This window comes from Poromitra crassiceps (genome assembly GCF_964638095.1).
Source record: "Poromitra crassiceps genome assembly, chromosome: 2".
NCBI lineage: Eukaryota > Metazoa > Chordata > Actinopteri > Beryciformes > Melamphaidae > Poromitra > Poromitra crassiceps.
The window spans coordinates 102,147,070-102,166,916 of NC_139624.1; the positions used below are offsets into that span (position 1 = coordinate 102,147,070).

The window sequence follows — 19,847 nt, forward strand, 5'->3', positions numbered from 1 at the left end:
CTCTCTCCCCCCTCTCTCACCATCTCTCTATCTCTCTCTCCCCCCTCTCTCACCATCTCTATCTCTCTCTCTCCTCCCTCTCTTACATCTCTCTTTCTCTCTCCCCCCTCTCTCACCATCTATCTATCTCTCTTTCTCTCTCCCCCTCACCATCTTTCTATCTATCTCTCCCCCCTCTCTCACCATCTCTCTATTTCTCTTTCTCTCTCCCCCTCTCTCACCATCTCTCTATCTTTTGCTGGAGTGTTGCTATAGTATCCTTCTAAAAATATGCCATAGGATTACTATAGGTCTTTTTCATAATGGGAGAAATAGGGAAGAAGCTATATTTAAAGAGAGATAAGTATAGACACAAGACAGAAGATACTGTACAGAGGAGTTCTTTCAAAGCTCGACTTGAACCTAGACACACAGTGGGCGGTTCAGATCAATGGGAATAAGAAAAAAGTCACTTTGCGCCTTTATACTTCGCCGCCTGACTCCGGAGGGGGGTGGGATCAACAGAGTGACGGGACACTCCGGGGGAACGCCGCCCCCTACAGGTTGGAGGTTAACTCGCGAATGCTTGCATCATTAGAGGGAGCGGATGTGAGGTGATGGGAAGAGTTTAGCGAGACTCGTCCTTGGATGTACATCAGCGGGGCGATGCGATGCATGAATGGGAATAGCGGCTCTGAAGGAGTCAGTGCTTTGCGGTCTGTACATTATTAATGGCTATATGAATGAAGGAGTCAGTGCTTTGTGGTCTGTACATTATTAATGGCTATATGAATGAAGGAGTCAGTGCTTTGCGGTCTGTACTTTATTAATGGCTATATGAATGAAGGAGTCAGTGCTTTGTGGTCTGTACATTATTAATGGCTATATGAATGAAGGAGTCAGTGCTTTGCGGTCTGTACTTTATTAATGGCTATATGAATGAAGGAGTCAGTGCTTTGTGGTCTGTACATTATTAATGGCTATATGAATGAAGGAGTCAGTGCTTTGTGGTCTGTACATTATTAATGGCTATATGAATGAAGGAGTCAGTGCTTTGTGGTCTGTACATTATTAATGGCTATATGAATGAAGGAGTCAGTGCTTTGCGGTCTGTACTTTATTAATGGCTATATGAATGAAGGAGTCAGTGCTTTGTGGTCTGTACATTATTAATGGCTATATGAATGAAGAAGTCAGTGCTTTGTGGTCTGTACATTATTAATGGCTATATGAATGAAGGAGTCAGTGCTTTGTGGTCTGTACATTATTAATGGCTATATGAATGAAGAAGTCAGTGCTTTGTGGTCTGTACATTATTAATGGCTATATGAATGAAGGAGTCAGTGCTTTGCGGTCTGTACTTTATTAATGGCTATATGAATGAAGGAGTCAGTGCTTTGTGGTCTGTACATTATTAATGGCTATATGAATGAAGGAGTCAGTGCTTTGTGGTCTGTACATTATTAATGGCTATATGAATGAAGGAGTCAGTGCTTTGTGGTCTGTACATTATTAATGGCTATATGAATGAAGGAGTCAGTGCTTTGTGGTCTGTACTTTATTAATGGCTATATGAATGAAGGAGTCAGTGCTTTGTGGTCTGTACATTATCAATGGCTATATGAATGAAGAAGTCAGTGCTTTGTGGTCTGTACATTATTAATGACTATATGAATGAAGGAGTCAGTGCTTTGTGGTCTGTACATTATTAATGGCTATATGAATGAAGGAGTCAGTGCTTTGTGGTCTGTACTTTATTAATGGCTATATGAATGAAGGAGTCAGTGCTTTGTGGTCTGTACATTATCAATGGCTATATGAATGAAGAAGTCAGTGCTTTGTGGTCTGTACATTATTAATGGCTATATGAATGAAGGAGTCAGTGCTTTGTGGTCTGTACATTATTAATGGCTATATGAATGAAGGAGTCAGTGCTTTGTGGTCTGTACATTATTAATGGCTATATGAATGAAGGAGTCAGTGCTTTGTGGTCTGTACTTTATTAATGGCTATATGAATGAAGGAGTCAGTGCTTTGTGGCCTGTACATTATTAATGGCTATATGAATGAAGGAGTCAGTGCTTTGTGGCCTGTACATTATTAATGGCTATATGAATGAAGGAGTCAGTGCTTTGTGGTCTGTACATTATTAATGGCTATATGAATGAAGGAGTCAGTGCTTTGTGGTCTGTACTTTATTAATGGCTATATGAATGAAGGAGTCAGTGCTTTGTGGCCTGTACATTATTAATGGCTATATGAATGAAGGAGTCAGTGCTTTGTGGCCTGTACATTATTAATGGCTATATGAATGAAGGAGTCAGTGCTTTGTGGTCTGTACATTATTAATGGCTATATGAATGAAGGAGTCAGTGCTTTGTGGTCTGTACTTTATTAATGGCTATATGAATGAAGGAGTCAGTGCTTTGTGGCCTGTACATTATTAATGGCTATATGAATGAAGGAGTCAGTGCTTTGTGGCCTGTACATTATTAATGGCTATATGAATGAAGGAGTCAGTGCTTTGTGGTCTGTACATTATCAATGACTATATGAATGAAGGAGTCAGTGCTTTGTGGCCTGTACATTATTAATGGCTATATGAATGAAGGAGTCAGTGCTTTGTGGCCTGTACATTATTAATGGCTATATGAATGAAGGAGTCAGTGCTTTGTGGCCTGTACATTATTAATGGCTATATGAATGAAGGAGTCAGTGCTTTGTGGCCTGTACATTATTAATGGCTATATGAATGCCATGTGGGTCCTTTTGTCTGCATGTGTTTAAAGTGAATCTAAATGAAGGTAATGGGAGAGAGAGCGAGGAAGAGAACGGAAAAAAGCAGAAGCAGAATACCAGAAACCGAAAAGAAAACTACAAAGTGCAAAATGTAAGAATCTACGACAGCCATGCAAAAGCAACCACCATTAAAAATCCCAACCTGCATTATTCATGACCTCCAATGCAATTACCTGCTCCGCTAAGACCGGCCACAGCAAGGCAGGGCGGCGAAGAAGGACACACACACCAGTGAAATTCCAACGGGAACACAGGGAAGACACACACCCAAACACGTTTGAACATGGCGCTCCACATCTCCCATGCATAGCCAGACATCGGTGGGTATTTATCAGCGCCATTTATCTCCCGGCGTGCATCGCTGCGTATCTGTGCGTGATGCCCCCGAACCCGAGATTGTGTTTTCAACTTCCCTTTTCCCCCCCGTGATAAATAAGTCAATGTCACGCCTCGCCACACAACGAGCAACGGCAACGGGTGAAAATGTGGAACTACCCAGGATGCTCCAAAGGAGGTCCATCCACATTTAACTCACATATTTATTCACCTGTTGAGGTGCATTCAAAAGCGCCACAGCGCCTGCACAAAGACAAAGACAGGAGAAGAACGTAGCCTCTGACTACCCAGTGTGTTACGATGTAAACAAGCAGATATGGAGAAACACAATGCGGAAACCACCACTTTCCTGCTTTCATTTGAATTCATTCTAACCCCCTTGCTACTGTATAAGTGAATTAGTCTGCTGGTTTTGCTGCTGTGTCAGCATGGCCGCTATGATCTCAACCCCTTAGCTTACACACAAACGCACAAACACACTCAATCAGGTCATAAACATATGGCAGGCAGCACCACTGTGTAAAGCGTGACACACAATATGGGCTGGATCGGTCATATTATGTTCAAATAGCGTAATAGCAATGTCCATGCTTGCCCTTACATCATCCGGTGACCTACAGTGAGCAGCGTTTTTAGCTGCACTTGCAATAGGACTACGGACTGTGGAGAACAAATGGGCTTGTTGTAACACTCTTAACACATAAGAGCAATTAAACAGTACATTAAAATCCCCTCTTTATGCTCATATCACACTTGTCACTGATCCATTAGTAGCTATATCTGCCAAGCAATGAGAATCTTAATTGCACAATTAATTCCGGCCTCTGATTGATGTGACAGCTGGATTTATGGCTCATGCGAATGCTGGGGAGGCAGTAGACAAATGTGTGACAGTATTGCTGACAATTATAGCAGACTAATGGCCCGTTTCATAAGTGCCAGCCCCAGTGGCCTGGTTTAAAACCCTCTCCGGTCGCCATGTTTTTCAGCCAGCCAACCAGCACTGCATTCTCCCATTTAACTGTAATTGAAGCAATCAGAATTGCTCCATTTGAAGATTGTTGCAGCTAAAATTATGCTATTTATTCAAGTCCCTGTGAATGGATATATAGAAATAACAGCTTTGGATTTTCCAAAATGGATCAGGTATCCAAACAAGCGCACCATTGTTTTCCTTCCCCAAGCTTTGGCAATAGACCTTGGCATTGCGTTGCTCCGAACTCTGGCAATTATTCACTACAGATGATAATCTCTTGGTTTTCTCAGTCACTCCTCACAGCTGTATCACAAAGCCGGCTTTTGTTGAGGCTGAGGTTGCCGTTCGGGACTCGCCCCGTGTTCAAGTTGGAAGACAAGAACAAACTTATGAAGCCGTATTGATTTCCCCGCTGCCGAGATCCATTTAGCGAGTCGGTAGAGGGAGAAATGAATTGATACAAGCAAACGAAACGAAGCTCCCCCCTCTCTCGCTCGGAGGCACCTGATGCTCTAAATGTTACACAATATTTGAATCTGTTGAACGAGAGCCCTGTCCCCTCCTCCTCGCCCCTTCATCCACTCACCTCCAGCAAAACTCAACCCAAGCACAGAATCCACATGCTAGTATGATCTTCAGTTCAGTTCAATACTTAAGTAATGGACATGAAAAGCTAGACCCCAAAATCTGTGATATTATCAGGAGGCAAACTTGGAGCTTATATTATCAGGAGGCAGACCTTGGAGCTTATCAGGAGGCAGACCTTTGAGCTTATATTATCAGGAGGCAGACTGAGCTTATATTATCAGGAGGCAGACCTTTGAGCTTATATTATCAGGAGGCAGACCTTTGAGCTTATATTATCAGGAGGCAGACCTTGGATCTTATATTATCAGGAGGCAGACCTTTGATCTTATATTATCAGGAGGCCGACCTTGGAGCTTATATTATCAGGAGGCAGACAGAGCTTATATTATCAGGAGGCAGACAGAGCTTATATTATCAGGAGGCAGACTTTGAGCTTATATTATCAGGAGGCAGACTTTGAGCTTATATTATCAGGAGGCAGACTTTGAGCTTATATTATCAGGAGGCAGACCTTGGAGCTTATATTATCAGGAGGCAGACCTTTGATCTTATATTATCAGGAGGCAGACAGAGCTTATATTATCAGGAGGCAGACCTTTGAGCTTATATTATCAGGAGGCAGACTGAGCTTATATTATCAGGAGGCAGACCTTGGAGCTTATCAGGAGGCAGACCTTTGAGCTTATATTATCAGGAGGCAGACCTTTGAGCTTATATTATCAGGAGGCAGACTGAGCTTATATTATCAGGAGGCAGACTGAGCTTATATTATCAGGAGGCAGACTGAGCTTATATTATCAGGAGGCAGACCTTTGAGCTTATATTATCAGGAGGCAGACCTTGGAGCTTATCAGGAGGCAGACCTTTGAGCTTATATTATCAGGAGGCAGACTGAGCTTATATTATCAGGAGGCAGACCTTGGATCTTATATTATCAGGAGGCAGACTTTGAGCTTATATTATCAGGAGGCAGACCTTGGATCTTATATTATCAGGAGGCAGACCTTTGATCTTATATTATCAGGAGGCCGACCTTGGAGCTTATATTATCAGGAGGCAGACTTTGAGCTTATATTATCAGGAGGCAGACTTTGAGCTTATATTATCAGGAGGCAGACCTTGGAGCTTATATTATCAGGAGGCAGACTTTGAGCTTATATTATCAGGAGGCAGACTTTGAGCTTATATTATCAGGAGGCAGACCTTTGATCTTATATTATCAGGAGGCAGACCTTTGATCTTATATTATCAGGAGGCAGACCTTTGATCTTATATTATCAGGAGGCAGACCTTTGAGCTTATATTATCAGGAGGCAGACCTTGGAGTTTATATTATCAGGAGGCAGACCTTGGAGCTTATATTATCAGGAGGCAGACCTTTGATCTTATATTATCAGGAGGCAGACCTTGGAGTTTATATTATCAGGAGGCAGACCTTGGAGTTTATATTATCAGGAGGCAGACCTTGGAGCTTATATTATCAGGAGGCAGACCTTTGATCTTATATTATCAGGAGGCAGACCTTGGAGTTTATATTATCAGGAGGCAGACCTTGGAGCTTATATTATCAGGAGGCAGACCTTTGATCTTATATTATCAGGAGGCAGACCTTGGAGTTTATATTATCAGGAGGCAGACCTTGGAGTTTATATTATCAGGAGGCAGACCTTGGAGCTTATATTATCAGGAGGCAGACCTTTGATCTTATATTATCAGGAGGCAGACCTTGGAGTTTATATTATCAGGAGGCAGACCTTGGAGCTTATATTATCAGGAGGCAGACCTTTGATCTTATATTATCAGGAGGCAGACCTTTGATCTTATATTATCAGGAGGCAGACCTTGGAGCTTATATTATCAGGAGGCAGACCTTTGATCTTATATTATCAGGAGGCAGACCTTTGATCTTATATTATCAGGAGGCAGACCTTGGAGTTTATATTATCAGGAGGCAGACCTTGGAGCTTATATTATCAGGAGGCAGACCTTGGAGTTTATATTATCAGGAGGCAGACTTTAACTTTCAGCAATCTGTACACATCTCTGACTCTTTCCACTTTCCACAGAAAAGCGAGTTTGTTAGCCTGTACGGTTTAATAGCTGCAGACTTTAGATGATGATGTGTTACATTGAGGTGGTGATAAACAGTGCTGCTATCTCTGAGCTGTGTAATATCTACAGCCGTGCCAAGAAGCCACATCTTTGGTGTTAATATAATTAGATGTCTCTTAGAGTAATGCTCCCCCCCCCCCCCCCCCCCCCCCGTCACTATGAGGGTGATGTAATGTGTTGCAAGTTTTCTGCTAACAAAGTGGCAAAGACAGAATTCTTTCTTGTCCGTCTTTAAACGGTTTATTTATATGATTCCCGGTTCCTGAGCCAGACATTTTACTTTCGTAAGACTTGGCAAACAACTCCAAGAGATGAGTCATTTGTCTCTGCTGGAACTGATCATTTAAGGTGCTAACCTTTTTTCTGGTATCCGCACTCCGAAAACAATGAATCCCCGGACTCTGTGATATACTGTAACTTAAAAAGAGACCAGCTGTTAGATTATAATTAGGTGTGATCGGGAAATTGTTCTAGTATTCCAAACGTCTAGAAATAGCTGACCCCTCGTCTTTAAACCTGTTCTGAAAGTACAGTTTGAATTCAGGTCAAAGTCGAAAAATTACAGGAATTGCGAGAAAGGCCTTTTGGAGGAAGCGGTGTAGAACGGAGGTTTGGCAACCTGCAATCAGAGAGTGCATCTATGACTTTACAGTGCCCTTCAGAACAGTTTGAGTCTGAACGTACTTTCTAAAAAGGTGCAGTGACGGTGGATGCATCGAGGTCACTTTGTCCCCCACTTCACACCTAAAAATGGCGGAAATAACAGGGCATGGTGATCTGGTAGGGAGGGGGCCCCGGTGTGTTAACATGGCACCAAGCATCTCCAAACAAGCTTTCTCTCTTACTTTTTTCACTTTAACCAATTTGTATCCCAAAAGCTTAACAAAATTCATAGACCACCCCCCCTTTGAAGTTTAGCAGAAAACACACTTTCTTTTAACCTCCCTCCCTCCCTTGTTTCTCATTAGGTGGGTTTCCATCCATATGTTTGTATGCTCATTTTTGATTTGCGGATTAAAAACCTCAGTGGAAACGTTGCAAGATTTGCAAAAACTTCGAAATATCGCGATAAAGTTTTTACGCTTGGGGGAGGTGGGGGAAAAGAAATTAAAACGATACGATAAAATGTAAATGCAATTTAGTGCAGTGGAAACTGATTAAGCAAATCTTCCACTGCCTGGTTAACCAAACTCCATTCAAAAACCATACATTTCATCTTTCAAAAGTTAAAACCATAAAACCATACCGACCATAAAACAGGACGAAAGCTTGTTACGAATCAGTACCAGGATGCACGCTACATGTCGGCATACACTAAATACATTTGTAAGGTAAATACGTAGCACATATTGCACAATTTGAATTAAGGTTTGACCGCCCGTCTCGTTGTTTTAGCTGAAGACTGAAGGGATTAACAGGCGACTCACTTCTAGAATTAACATTTTATTATTTTACGTTTTATTATTTTACGGTAAATGCTCGGTGGATTATATGTATGCCAAATTGAAGAGTCGCGCCTGGTAATCCATTTTATGGTGTAGCTTTGTGGATAATCAGGAAACTTCTGCCACAGGTCTGCCTGCAATTTTCTTTTGCAGATTTTCAGAAAATTCTGCTAAAATTTGCGATATATTTGGATGGAAACCCAACTTTTGACACTTTCTATAGTGCTGATGAGTTCCTCTTGCATTAATTTGGCTACTATATTTGGCTCCTATAGTAAGGCTTCTCTGATCAGGGTGCAGAGTTCAGAACGCTCCATCGTAATCAAAGCTAATGCTGCCAAGCGTGGTTGAAGACCATGCCAGCCCCGCTAACGATTTCTGAGCATGTCTCGACGATGCCACCTGTTTTCGTTTAGCACTTTTCAGCAGCTGTTCCCATAATTATGCTTGCTGTCAGTGCAGGGAGAAGGGGAGGGTGCACCGCAGCATTGTGCTATGCTGATAAACAAGGTAGTTAAAGGCCACTTATGGCGACACAGTTACTCTCCCGTAGGGGATTCTGCGTCTGTCTCCAAAACACATAATGGGTTGAAGTGTGTGTGTGTGTGTGCGTGCGTGCGCACGTGTGTGTGTGTGTGTGTGTGTGTGTGTGTGTGTGTGTGTGTGTGTGTGTGTGTGTGTGCAGTTGGACATAGCGAAGCGCTTTTTATCCACCATTAGCTTGAAACGAGAGGCATCTGCTTCCTGATGCGCGTCTATAGATTCCAGCGCGACGCCTTTGTACACATCCACAGCTGCCAGATACACTTAGAAATGTGCCTTCCTTTTATTTTATACGGTCCGGAATAGATGCAGTCGTTTGTTAAATACAGAAACATTTGAGTTGCAAATGAAGCCCACAAGGCCTGTTATTGGTGGCTTAGTTAGATCCACTCAGAGCCTGCATTCATAGCCTGTAGCCATAAAGCATTTGGAATGGCATAGATAGATCTGCCCTCGGATGCCCCCCATAGAAACACACTTTGTTCTGCTAATCAGACAAATGAGCACTCTCTTAACATAATCCCCAAAGGGTATCAGTCACAGTTTGTCATCACCGAGTCAAACCATGGTGGCTTAGTCACTGAATCTGAGTCAAACTCTACCCGCAGCGGTGTGTAGGCAGCTCGCCCTCACTGCACCGCCCGGCTCCCCATTGTACCTGAAAAAGGCCAGATTTGTTTCTCAGCTTAGAGGTATTTAATATTCGCCCCCCTTTGTCAGAAATCGTCACGAGGAGAAACGCTGCCGAAAGAAATTTGTGTTACAATACTTATCATGCATGTGCCGCTTTTGCAATTACACCCATGGCTGATTTCTTTTAGCCCTTTTAAATTCATTTCCAATGACCTTTATGTAGCCAAATTGGGGTGAGTGTGGAATGAAGTTTCTAGCAGTGTTAATTGTTTTAGGCGGTGATGTGCGGAGAACTCGGAGGTATGTGTGAATAGAAGTAATTGTGATTCATTTGCGTTCTCTCTTTCTCTCTCTCACTTTCTCTCTCTCCTGCTCTGTTTCTCTCTTGCCTCTGTCTCCCTTTTTCTCTCTCTTTTTTCTGAATACAACACACACACACACACACGTGCGCACACACACATCCATAGCACCTTCCTCGTTAGCAGGTGACGAGTTAAGCGAGGTAGAAACAAATCAAAAGAGGCTCATTTACTGTAGCAGACGGGGCTGTTTTTCTGGAGTGATGAGTAACGTTCTCCACTGTGTCCTCCTCTGTTCACCTGCTTGTGTCGCCGCTCGCACGGCTCCATCCATCCTCCCCCCACACCATGACAATACAGAATAATGAATGGCCGCTACACCATCACAATGTTAATTAATAAAGGACTTGAGCGTATAATGGACTGTGACTGCATGGGTGAATCAGAGAGAGAGAGAGAGAGAGCACAGTGTCCGTGAAAATGAGGTGATCTAGTGGCTAGCTGTAGTCACCCAAGCCACTGGGAGAGCCACTGAGCATAGGGGCCACTGCTAGAAGTAGGTTGCTCAGTGGTTAGCACTGTTGCCTCACAGCAAGAAGGTCCCGAGTTCGAACCCCGGTCCGTCCCAGATCCTTTCTGTGTGGAGTTTGCATGTTTTCCCCGTGTTCGTGTGAGTTTTCTCCGGATGCTCCGGTTTCCTCTCACCATTAAAGACATGTATGTTAGGGTTAATACTCCTGTCGGTGCCCCTGACCAAGGTAATGGCTAAAGAACTGGAGTTGGTCCCCGGGCGCTGCACTGTGGCTGCCCACTGCTCCTAGTTCTAGGAAGGTTCCTAGTAGAGGATGGGTCAAATGCAGAGGATGAGTTTCCCCATGGGAATAAATAAACTTAACTTAACTTAACTTAGGTGATAATAATTCGAAAAAATATTACAGCTTAAAGTGCCCATGAAATTAACTTCCATTACTTTTACTTCCTGAAAAACAGAGTTCCTGGAAAAAAAAGTAATAAAGTTAATTTTTAACCAATAAAGCCATGAGATTGCTGAATAGTCCCGCCCCTCTGCACCCCTCCCATCATCATCATCATCATCTTCAACCGCTTATCCGGTGATCGGGTCGCGGAGGTAGCAGTTCCAGCTGGGAACCCCAAACTTTCCTTTCCCCGGCCATAGCTCTGACTGGGGGATCCAGAGACGTTCCCAGGCCAGCATGGAGATATAATCTCTCCACATAGCCCTCGGTCTGCTCCGTGGTCTCCTCCCATCTGGACATGCCTGGAACACCTCGCTAGGGAGGCAACCAGGTGGCATCCCTACCAGATGCCCGAACCACCTCAACTGGCTCCTTTCTACGCAAAGGAGCAGCGGCTCTACTCTCCCTCACAGATGACTGATCTTCTCACCTTATCCCCTAAGGGAGATGCCAGCCACCCTCCTGAGAAAACCCATTTCAGCCACTTGTATCCGCAGTCTTGTTCTTTCGGTCATGAGTCATGACCCATCCTTCATGACCATAGGTGAGGGTAGGAATGAAGATCGACTGCTAGATCACCTTCTGGCTCAGCTCTTTTCGTCACACCGGTGCAGTAAAGAGAACGCAATAGACCTTATTCGATTGACGTCACTCACGTACGGGCACGCCCACCGCCGCCATGTTCTCGACATACAGTAGCGCTGCAGCTCTTAAGTGACAACCTATGTGAGAGCAGCGTTTATAGGAAGCTAGCCGCCGTTAGCGTTACCTGTATCGTTCCAATTGTTTTCGGATGGTGACCTGCGTTAGGCATGGCTGTAGTAATGACAGCAATAAAGTCCCCGTGGTTTGTTTCTATCTCTACCGTCCACAGACGTGAAGGGAGCGAGACTGAGGATACGTCAGCAGCACAGGAGAGGTGTGTGGATAGTTGGGAGAGACAGGTGAAACTTTCTGACAGCTCCTCACAGCAAAGTCTGTTCACCTCGTTTTTTCTTTTGTTTATTATTACAGGCATTAACGGCAGCATACAAACAACAACTCTTGGGTTTTTATTGCTGTCATCACTATCGCTATTTTGTAATGGAACAGAAACGACAATAAGGCCGTTACTATAGTTGTCAGCTGCAGGACGGTATGTCAACAATATGGCGGTGTCCGGGGTTAGCGAATAAGGTCTATACCGCTCCCGCTACTCCGATTCTCTGGCCCATCTCCATTGTCCCCTCACTGGAGAAGAAAACCCTGAGATACTTGAACTCCTTCACTTGGGGACTGCACCCCTCCCATCAAATAAAATTGCCTGTCTCTCGCTGACTCATGTTCCATTGGTTTAGACTTTTCAATGATCCCTCACTGCATTATGTCCGGCCTGTTTGCCTGTTCCCCATTTCAGGATTTCACCTGATAAAACGTGTTTATTTTTACAATTAAATTCTATTAGATTAGAGGGAATTCAGTACAGTGCATACCTCCGACAACCTTTCTACAAAGTCTTGCGGTGTTACGGGAATCGGTTTTGGAAGTTAGGCGATTTTTTGTGATTTGCCCATGCCCATTGCCATGCCCCCTTTTGGCCAGTGGGCGTGGGAAGTTAATCAATTCTAAGTTGGCCCATGACCTACTTTGGTACAAAGTTTCATGCAAATCCATTCATACGTTTTTGAGAGCAGAAAAACAGACAAACGGGTGAAAAAATTACCTCCCGGCCAACTCTGTTGACAGATCTAAAAATCTTTAAAAATCTTGCAACCTTACCAGTGGTCTTACATCAGTTCACCTAGTCATAGTAGTGTTGTGCTCTCTGGCCCAGGTGCACTCAGCGGCTTTCTTTTCCTCCCGTTCAGAGGTAGTGGAGTCGGGCGCTGCCTGAGCAGAAACGAGGCCTGTCAAGCAGCCTGACAAACTCATTCTTGGCTAGCGGCGCTTGTTCCTGTCTGATGAAAATGTTACACTGCTCTCTCATTCTCCGCCTTGGCCTGCTATTCCCCCGAACAGAGCTCTGAGTGGGTGGTTATTCTGTCATCAGTTTGGACGAGCACACTCTCTCTCTCTCTCTCTCTCTCTCTCTCTCTCTCTCTCTCTCTCTCTCTCTCACACACACACACACACACACATACACGGGGTCCATCCAATGTTTTTTTCCCCTCCATCCGGCGTATTGTTGTCTTAAGCTGGTGGGCTAAAAGCTTCTCCAGGGACATCACTCTTAGCCACCATTCATTTCTTTCATTTTTTGATAAAAAGTCTTCATTAGAGATAAAGACTGACCCCTGCCTGTGACGCACTAGGCCATTCATCTAAAAGACTTCTCTTCGGAGTGCTTTTGGAAATGGTTTGTTTGCGCTCCGTTGCCATGGGCCTGCGCTGGCAATAGCAGGCCAATTGATTACAACCCATTGAGTTAAGATGACTCAACAGCTGTCATCTCCTATACAAATCCTGCCATGATGTATTTACAAGCTCCAGACGAGAACGCCAAGTTAAGCATGGCCGTTGCATTATATTTACACCTGCTGCTCCCTTCACCTGCCTGACAACAGTCCCCTATCTGTTCCCTTCACCTGCCTGATGAAACAGTCCCCTATCTGCTCCCTTCACCTGCCTGATGAAACAGTCCCCTATCTGCTCCCTTCACCTGCCTGACAACAGTCCCCTATCTGTTCCCTTCACCTGCCTGATGGACAACAGTCTCCTATCTGCTCCTGGACTCGTCTGGACTCAAGACTCACCTTTTTAGCAAAGCTTTTCCTTAAAACTGTAACTTTTAATGTTCTTTTAATGTTCTTTTAATCTTTTAATTTTTTATTATCTTATTTTCCCTTTTAATTTTTATTCTTTTAGTAATTTTTATTCTTTTTACTACTGTAGCACTTTGAGATTTTACCCAAAATGAAAAGTGCAAGACAAGTTCAATTTATTATTATTATTATTATTATTATTATTATTATTATTATTATTATTATTATTATTATTATTATTATTACCTTTATTATTATTATTATTATTATTATTATTATTATTATTATTATTATTATTATTATTATTGCTCCCTTCACCTGCCTGATGGACAACAGTCTCCTATCTGCTCCCTTCACCTGCCTGATGGACAACAGTCCCCTATCTGCTCCCTTCACCTGCCTGATGGACAACAGTCCCCTATCTGCTCCCTTCACCTGCCTGATGGACAACAGTCCCCTATCTGCTCCCTTCACCTGCCTGATGGACAACAGTCCCCTATCTGCTCCCTTCACCTGCCTGATGGACAACAGTCCCCTATCTGCTCCCTTCACCTGCCTGATGGACAACAGTCCCCTATCTGCTCCCTTCACCTGCCTGATGGACAACAGTCCCCTATCTGCTCCCTTCACCTGCCTGACAGAAAGTGAAGGGTCATTTCCTGACAAGAGACTATGATTTCTGTAATGGCAGCTGTGGTGTTGAAATGCAGTGTGATTAAATGGATTCCAGTGGTCTGAATGTACTCGGGGTCTCGGTCACAGACAAAGCCTGTTGGGCCGACTGCGCGGACAGGTGGACAGGTGTACTTCTACTTTGAAAGCGAAGGACGGAATGGAGAGAGAGAAAGGAGGGCAGAGGAGAGGGCTGTCTTGGGAATGGGGGCTCAGTCAGAGGGTGTTGAAAAGAGCCTCCACCTGAACGCACCGCTGCATCCTAATAACTCCTCAGCCTCAGAAAAAAATCCACCTTATGCTCTCTCTCTCTCTCCCCTCTTTCCTCTGCCTCGCTCTGCCTTTATCCCAGCAGCTGTGAAGGGCACACACCTGGCTGTCATCCATCTGGGTGTGTATGTGTGAGTCTATTTAAAAAGGTCTTGCAGCGGGATTTCTGGGGTTGATTGCTCCCGCCACCAGTATTGTTCATGTGGATTCGGCTGCCATGGCAATAACTACGCACAGCGTAGGTGCGCGCAGTCAGGCCAATCACAGCACTACCTACCACAATGCTCTCAATCTTCCTGAGGAGCGGCGCTCGCCGGCTCGAATCTCCCGACAAAAAAAAGACACGTGGGGGGGGGGGGGGTCACTGCTGTCGAGGTGCCCTTGTGCAAGGCACCTAACCCCCAAACATAGTAGAAGATGGTGTGAAACCATACGAATGTGAACCAGGGCATTCTCAGTCAAGTTTCCCTGGATAAACACAGAGCTTTAAAAAATATGGACAATTCCCTCATTAGATAGAAGCCTTTAGATTCAGCCGCTCTTTGAAATGTACACAGAGAGTAGCAATGTATCATTTTGTTGCCGTCTTATAGAGGGTATGCACACCCACTGGAACACGCCCCCTCAATCGGGAACGACTGTCAAAATGAGTGTCAAATTCCTCCCTGAGCAGCAGGTGTCACTTATCTAGGCTGATTACTGCATTCAAGCTCAGTCTTGCTGTGACTCAGTGGGCGTGACCCCACAGTGACTTCTGCCTCTGTGACATCACGTGCATACCCTCTATTGTCTTGCTTAGAAAACTGTTAGGAAACAACAACAGTGGACAGCGATCAAAGCTTTTTCGGTTTGGGTGTATTTACTCGCGGCTCAAAAGGTTCTGGTAAACCGCTGAACAGAAATAATAAAAAAAAAAAAATCAAGTCTTTACCAGGTTTTCCCATTTATCACAGCGCACCAATAGCCAGCATAAAAAAGAAAGGAGGGGAAAAAAGAACACGACACAAACACCAGCTCTTTGATGCCTCTGGTGTTTTCTTCACACCATTAGCATCTCCTCACACCTCTTTCCCCCCTCTGTACACTTGAAAGCAAGAAGTATAGCACACAAATGGTCTTCCTTTGGTTATTTTTACAGATGCTCTTTGTCCAACACCAGTGGAAATTGCTAGAAAGGAGATAGGAGTGGTTTTATGATGGACTATATTCCAGCTGAATTGATGGCGCCGGGTGTTAGACACTAACAGCACTCTCTCACACCTCGGAGACGTACCATTTCTGCATGAGGATCTGCAGTGCGACTCACGCAACATACAAAGGGCCCATATGCGTCGCACGGGGAAAGGCGGACAGGGTTCTTAACATGTGTCACAAATTATCCTTCAAAGGGGTATTGTTCAAAGGAGGGCACCCTTGTTTGAGCGTCAAATTGCTACCTGGCGTTTTCAAAGTTCTCCGCCGTCTTCGCCGCTCGCACACCGAGCTCATGGGCGCGGAAACGAATTAGCGGTTCTCAAGTAGACAGTGTGGCCAATTGACAGTGACAGCGCCGAGATATGTGACACGCTCCACACCCGTTCCCTTTCTTCTTCTCCTCCCCTCATCCCACCACTTTATGTCTGCTCTCCTGCCTGCATTCCATTTTCTTCTCATTCACCGTCCTTGTTGTTCTTTCAATTTTTGCTCCCCCCATTCTCTGTTGTCTCTCTTCTTCGTTTTTCCTGGAAGAAAGTTAAGGTCAAAGTTCATGAATTTTCGTGAATGTATTTCTGCAACAAAAGACGTAGTGGGCCTTGCACACAATTTGCAAAACAGACTGTATAAAAATATGGACATAGTCTGCTTTATCATCTGTTTTACTCGAAATGGGACCATAATTTACAAAATGAACATCATGCTCTATTGAAGAAGACTTGAGACTAGCGATTGAGACCATAAACTCATTAGGAAAGTGTTTACTGAGGTCATAAATCAAGTGAGAAGTCGGGTCAATTTCCCATTGACTTCCATACAATCAGACTTTTTTTTGCAGCCAGTGGAGTCACCCCCTGCAGGCCATTCGAAAGAATGCTTTAAGGCACTCCTGCATTGGCTTCATTTTTCAGAAAAGCCCCTTGTTTGCAAACAAAATTGTGTTCAGGTTCGTGGACATACAGTACCACCAGTGAAAGACCAGTTAACAATTTGAACATTTAACGGATTTACTCTTGATGGCCAACTGACACAAAACAACAATATCACTGAGGCATCTCTCTCTCTCTTTCTCTCTCTCTCTCTCTCTCTCTCGCATGTAACTTGCCCCAGCAGCCAGACGAAGACGACTTGGTGCTAACCCCTGACGGCACACAAGAGTTCATGACCTTTGAGATCCCCCTTAACGACTCGGGGTCTGCAGGCCTGGGGGTCAGCGTCAAGGGCAACCGGTCCAAGGAGAACCATGCCGACCTGGGCATCTTTGTCAAGTCCATCATGAACGGAGGGGCAGCATGCAAGGCAAGGAACTACATCCACCTCAGCCTCTGACCTTTACCTTGATCGCTTTCCTTACAGTTTCACCCACATTATTAAACCTTTCCTAAGGCAAACAATAATCTGTAATATTTCTCTATCCGATGATGGCGAGTTTGTTCAATACTGTATCTCGAAACAACATTAACATTTGTCAGAATCAGAGAACTATGTGCACTAACGCATAAAATCTGGAACTATTCCATAGAGAATAAATAGAGAAAAAAATTGCAAAACTTCTGGGAATATGGGTTTTTATAATCGAAACACAACAGAATGAATCTGTGTACAAATTCAAACATTCTCTGATCCCTGTGATTGTCTGTGTGGAGCAGATCCAGAGGTTACATTGTTGTTTTTTATGCTCACAAAAATAGATGGGGATATACTGTATTCAGTATTATATACTGTATTCAGTATTATATACTGTATTCAGTATTATATACTGTATTCAGTATTGCCCTTTTGTGATTTTTAGTCTTTTATAGGTGGGGGGGGCATCTCGGTATTAGAGGTAAAAGCACTCATCTACCACCGCAGAGCCACCTAACCTGTCAGGTGAAAAGAAGTGCCTGGCGGTTGCACATCTATTGGAGGAAGCATCTGCTTGTCTACAGCTCTCCCCAGATCGGCAGAGGGGGTGTAACAACCAGGACAGCAGGGGGAATTGGCCAAGTACAATTGGGGAGAAAATAATAATAATAATAATAATAATAATAATAATAATAATAATAATAATAATAATAATAATAATAATGCATTTTATTTCTGGGCACCTTTCAAAACACTCAAGGCACAATTAAAAACAAGCATGTACCAAGACATCAAATCAAACAGAGCAGCAGTAGTAAGAAAGTTAATACAACATACAACAAATAGGTGGCACGGGAAAGAATGGATCACACAGAATAAGCCAATTTGACGGGATTTGAAGGTGGAGACAGAGTCAATATTGTGAATGTCTTGTGGGAGAGAGTTCCAGAGGCGGGGAACAGAGTGATTGAAGGCTCTAGACCCCACGGTGCCAAGGGGGCAGAGGTTCGGAGATATATGAAGGTGCTACTGTAGGTTATCAAGGGCCTTAAAGGGATACGCCACTTCTAAGTTCAATGGCACTGAATCATAACGCAAGCTACGTTACAATGTTCCGGACCTTCGCTTGAGGAAATTTTCTCTATCTGGACCTCTTTGAATTTTAATTGAGTACCCCTGCTCTAGTCTCTCTAGTCACTAGAGCAGAGGTTCTCAAATGTTTTTCAGCCAAGGACCCCTTACAAGATAGAAAATATACCGGGGACCCCCTCATTCTGATTTGTGATTTTGGGCTAAGCTTAATTGTTTCCTCGGTAACGTGCTCGACTTTGAATTTGATAGGTTTGTTATTAGAATGTAATCCATGAACCATTTTAGATTTAAAGCATAAACTATTTTCGTTGAACTATGAAGATTTTGAAAAAAAAAAAATATATATATATTTTTTTTACATTACATTTACATTACGTCATTTAGCAGATGCTTTTGTTTTGTCCAAAGCGACTTACAATATCACAATTTGTCAACAGTACAGAAAACCACTATGCAACACAATCAATGACAGCCAAGATATTTTGATAGACTAGCACCATGTAGGAAGTAGTTTGAGAAGGAATAATAACATGTAGCATTTTATTTTTAAAATAAATGCTACATGTAAATGCTACATGTAAATGCGGACCCCCATTTGAGAACCACTGCACTAGAGGATGACCAAAGAGGATGGAATTGCAGTAGTCGCTGCAATCTATCAACGTAATCTCAAATGTCTGCGCCGCTGCAAAACAACCTCATCAACAATGCTAGCTCATTGCTACACGCTGAAAACGATTGGATCTGGAATGTGCCTGCTTGGTACTTTCGGTGTTTGGTTGGAAAGGTAAACAGAGCCTTTCCCCCCGCTATACCAGAGTGCCAGCCAGTACAGCCTGACTCTCCCCCATTCTTGGGAGAGAGTCTGGCAAGCGAGACTAAGCCAGAGTAGATTTGGAACCAATGAGAAGAACCTGGAAGAAAAATCTGGGGAGGGGAAACTTGATAAAAAAAGAAGAAGAAAAGATCTCTTTTATACAGTATGTCAAGTCTAACTTTCCCCAAACTGACGGTATTTGTCCACAGGACGGGCGCCTGCGTGTCAACGACCAGCTAATCGCGGTCAACGGGGAGTCGTTGCTAGCGAAGACCAACCAGGAAGCCATGGAAACGCTACGCACATCCATGTCGGTAGAGGGCAATAAGCGGGGGATGATCCAGCTCATCGTGGCACGGCGGGTGACCAAGAGCAATGAGGTAGGTACCCGTCTGTGTGAGGAACCACCAGCTGATGTGGCAGAAATAAATTGGCATCTCTCCACCAGGAGCCAGTTTTAATTGATCACCCTTCGTTTAATTTTACTGTTTTATTTTACATTATTATTATTATTTTATTCATGTAGAGCTAGCATGCCTCTGAGGTGGACTGTGGATTGCACCCCTCTCCCATGTGCACACCATACATGTACATACACACACAGTACACACACTCAACCATATACGTATATGTATGTACTATGTACACACTCAATTTTTTTTTTTTTTTTTTTTTTTACTTTTTATTGACAGATTATTATTCATACTTGCATTGTATAAATTGTAGATATGTACTGGCATAGATTTTTTTTTTTTTTATATAGACAAATAAAAGAAAAACAAAACCACAGCAGCCGCAACAGCAGCAACAAAACAAACAAACAAAAACAAAAGACAAACATACCAAACAGGGAGTCGACTTTTCATTATACATTCATCTTGGATCCAAAAAAATAAAATCTGGCCTAATGGGTGTTATATATTGAACCCAGCATTCCCATCTTGAGGGTAAATTGTTCTACTTTATGATTGATAACAGCAGTTAGTCTTTCCATCTTATATATATCCATCGTAATATTCATCCATTC

The 19,847-nt window shown here is 43.5% G+C and overlaps 1 protein-coding gene across 4 annotated transcripts in view; it reads left to right on the top strand.

The window, feature by feature from the left end:
- Window positions 1-19,847, top strand: part of LOC310772487 (partitioning defective 3 homolog) — a 660,426-nt gene that overhangs the window by 352,762 nt on the left and 287,817 nt on the right. For all 4 annotated transcript variants that reach the window (XM_083632305.1, XM_083632307.1, XM_083632306.1 and 1 more), the window contains exons 13-14: window positions 16,678-16,863; window positions 19,030-19,200. In XM_083632305.1, coding sequence (XP_083488431.1) covers window positions 16,678-16,863; window positions 19,030-19,200 — 357 coding nt within the window. The remainder of the gene's footprint in view (window positions 1-16,677; window positions 16,864-19,029; window positions 19,201-19,847) is intronic.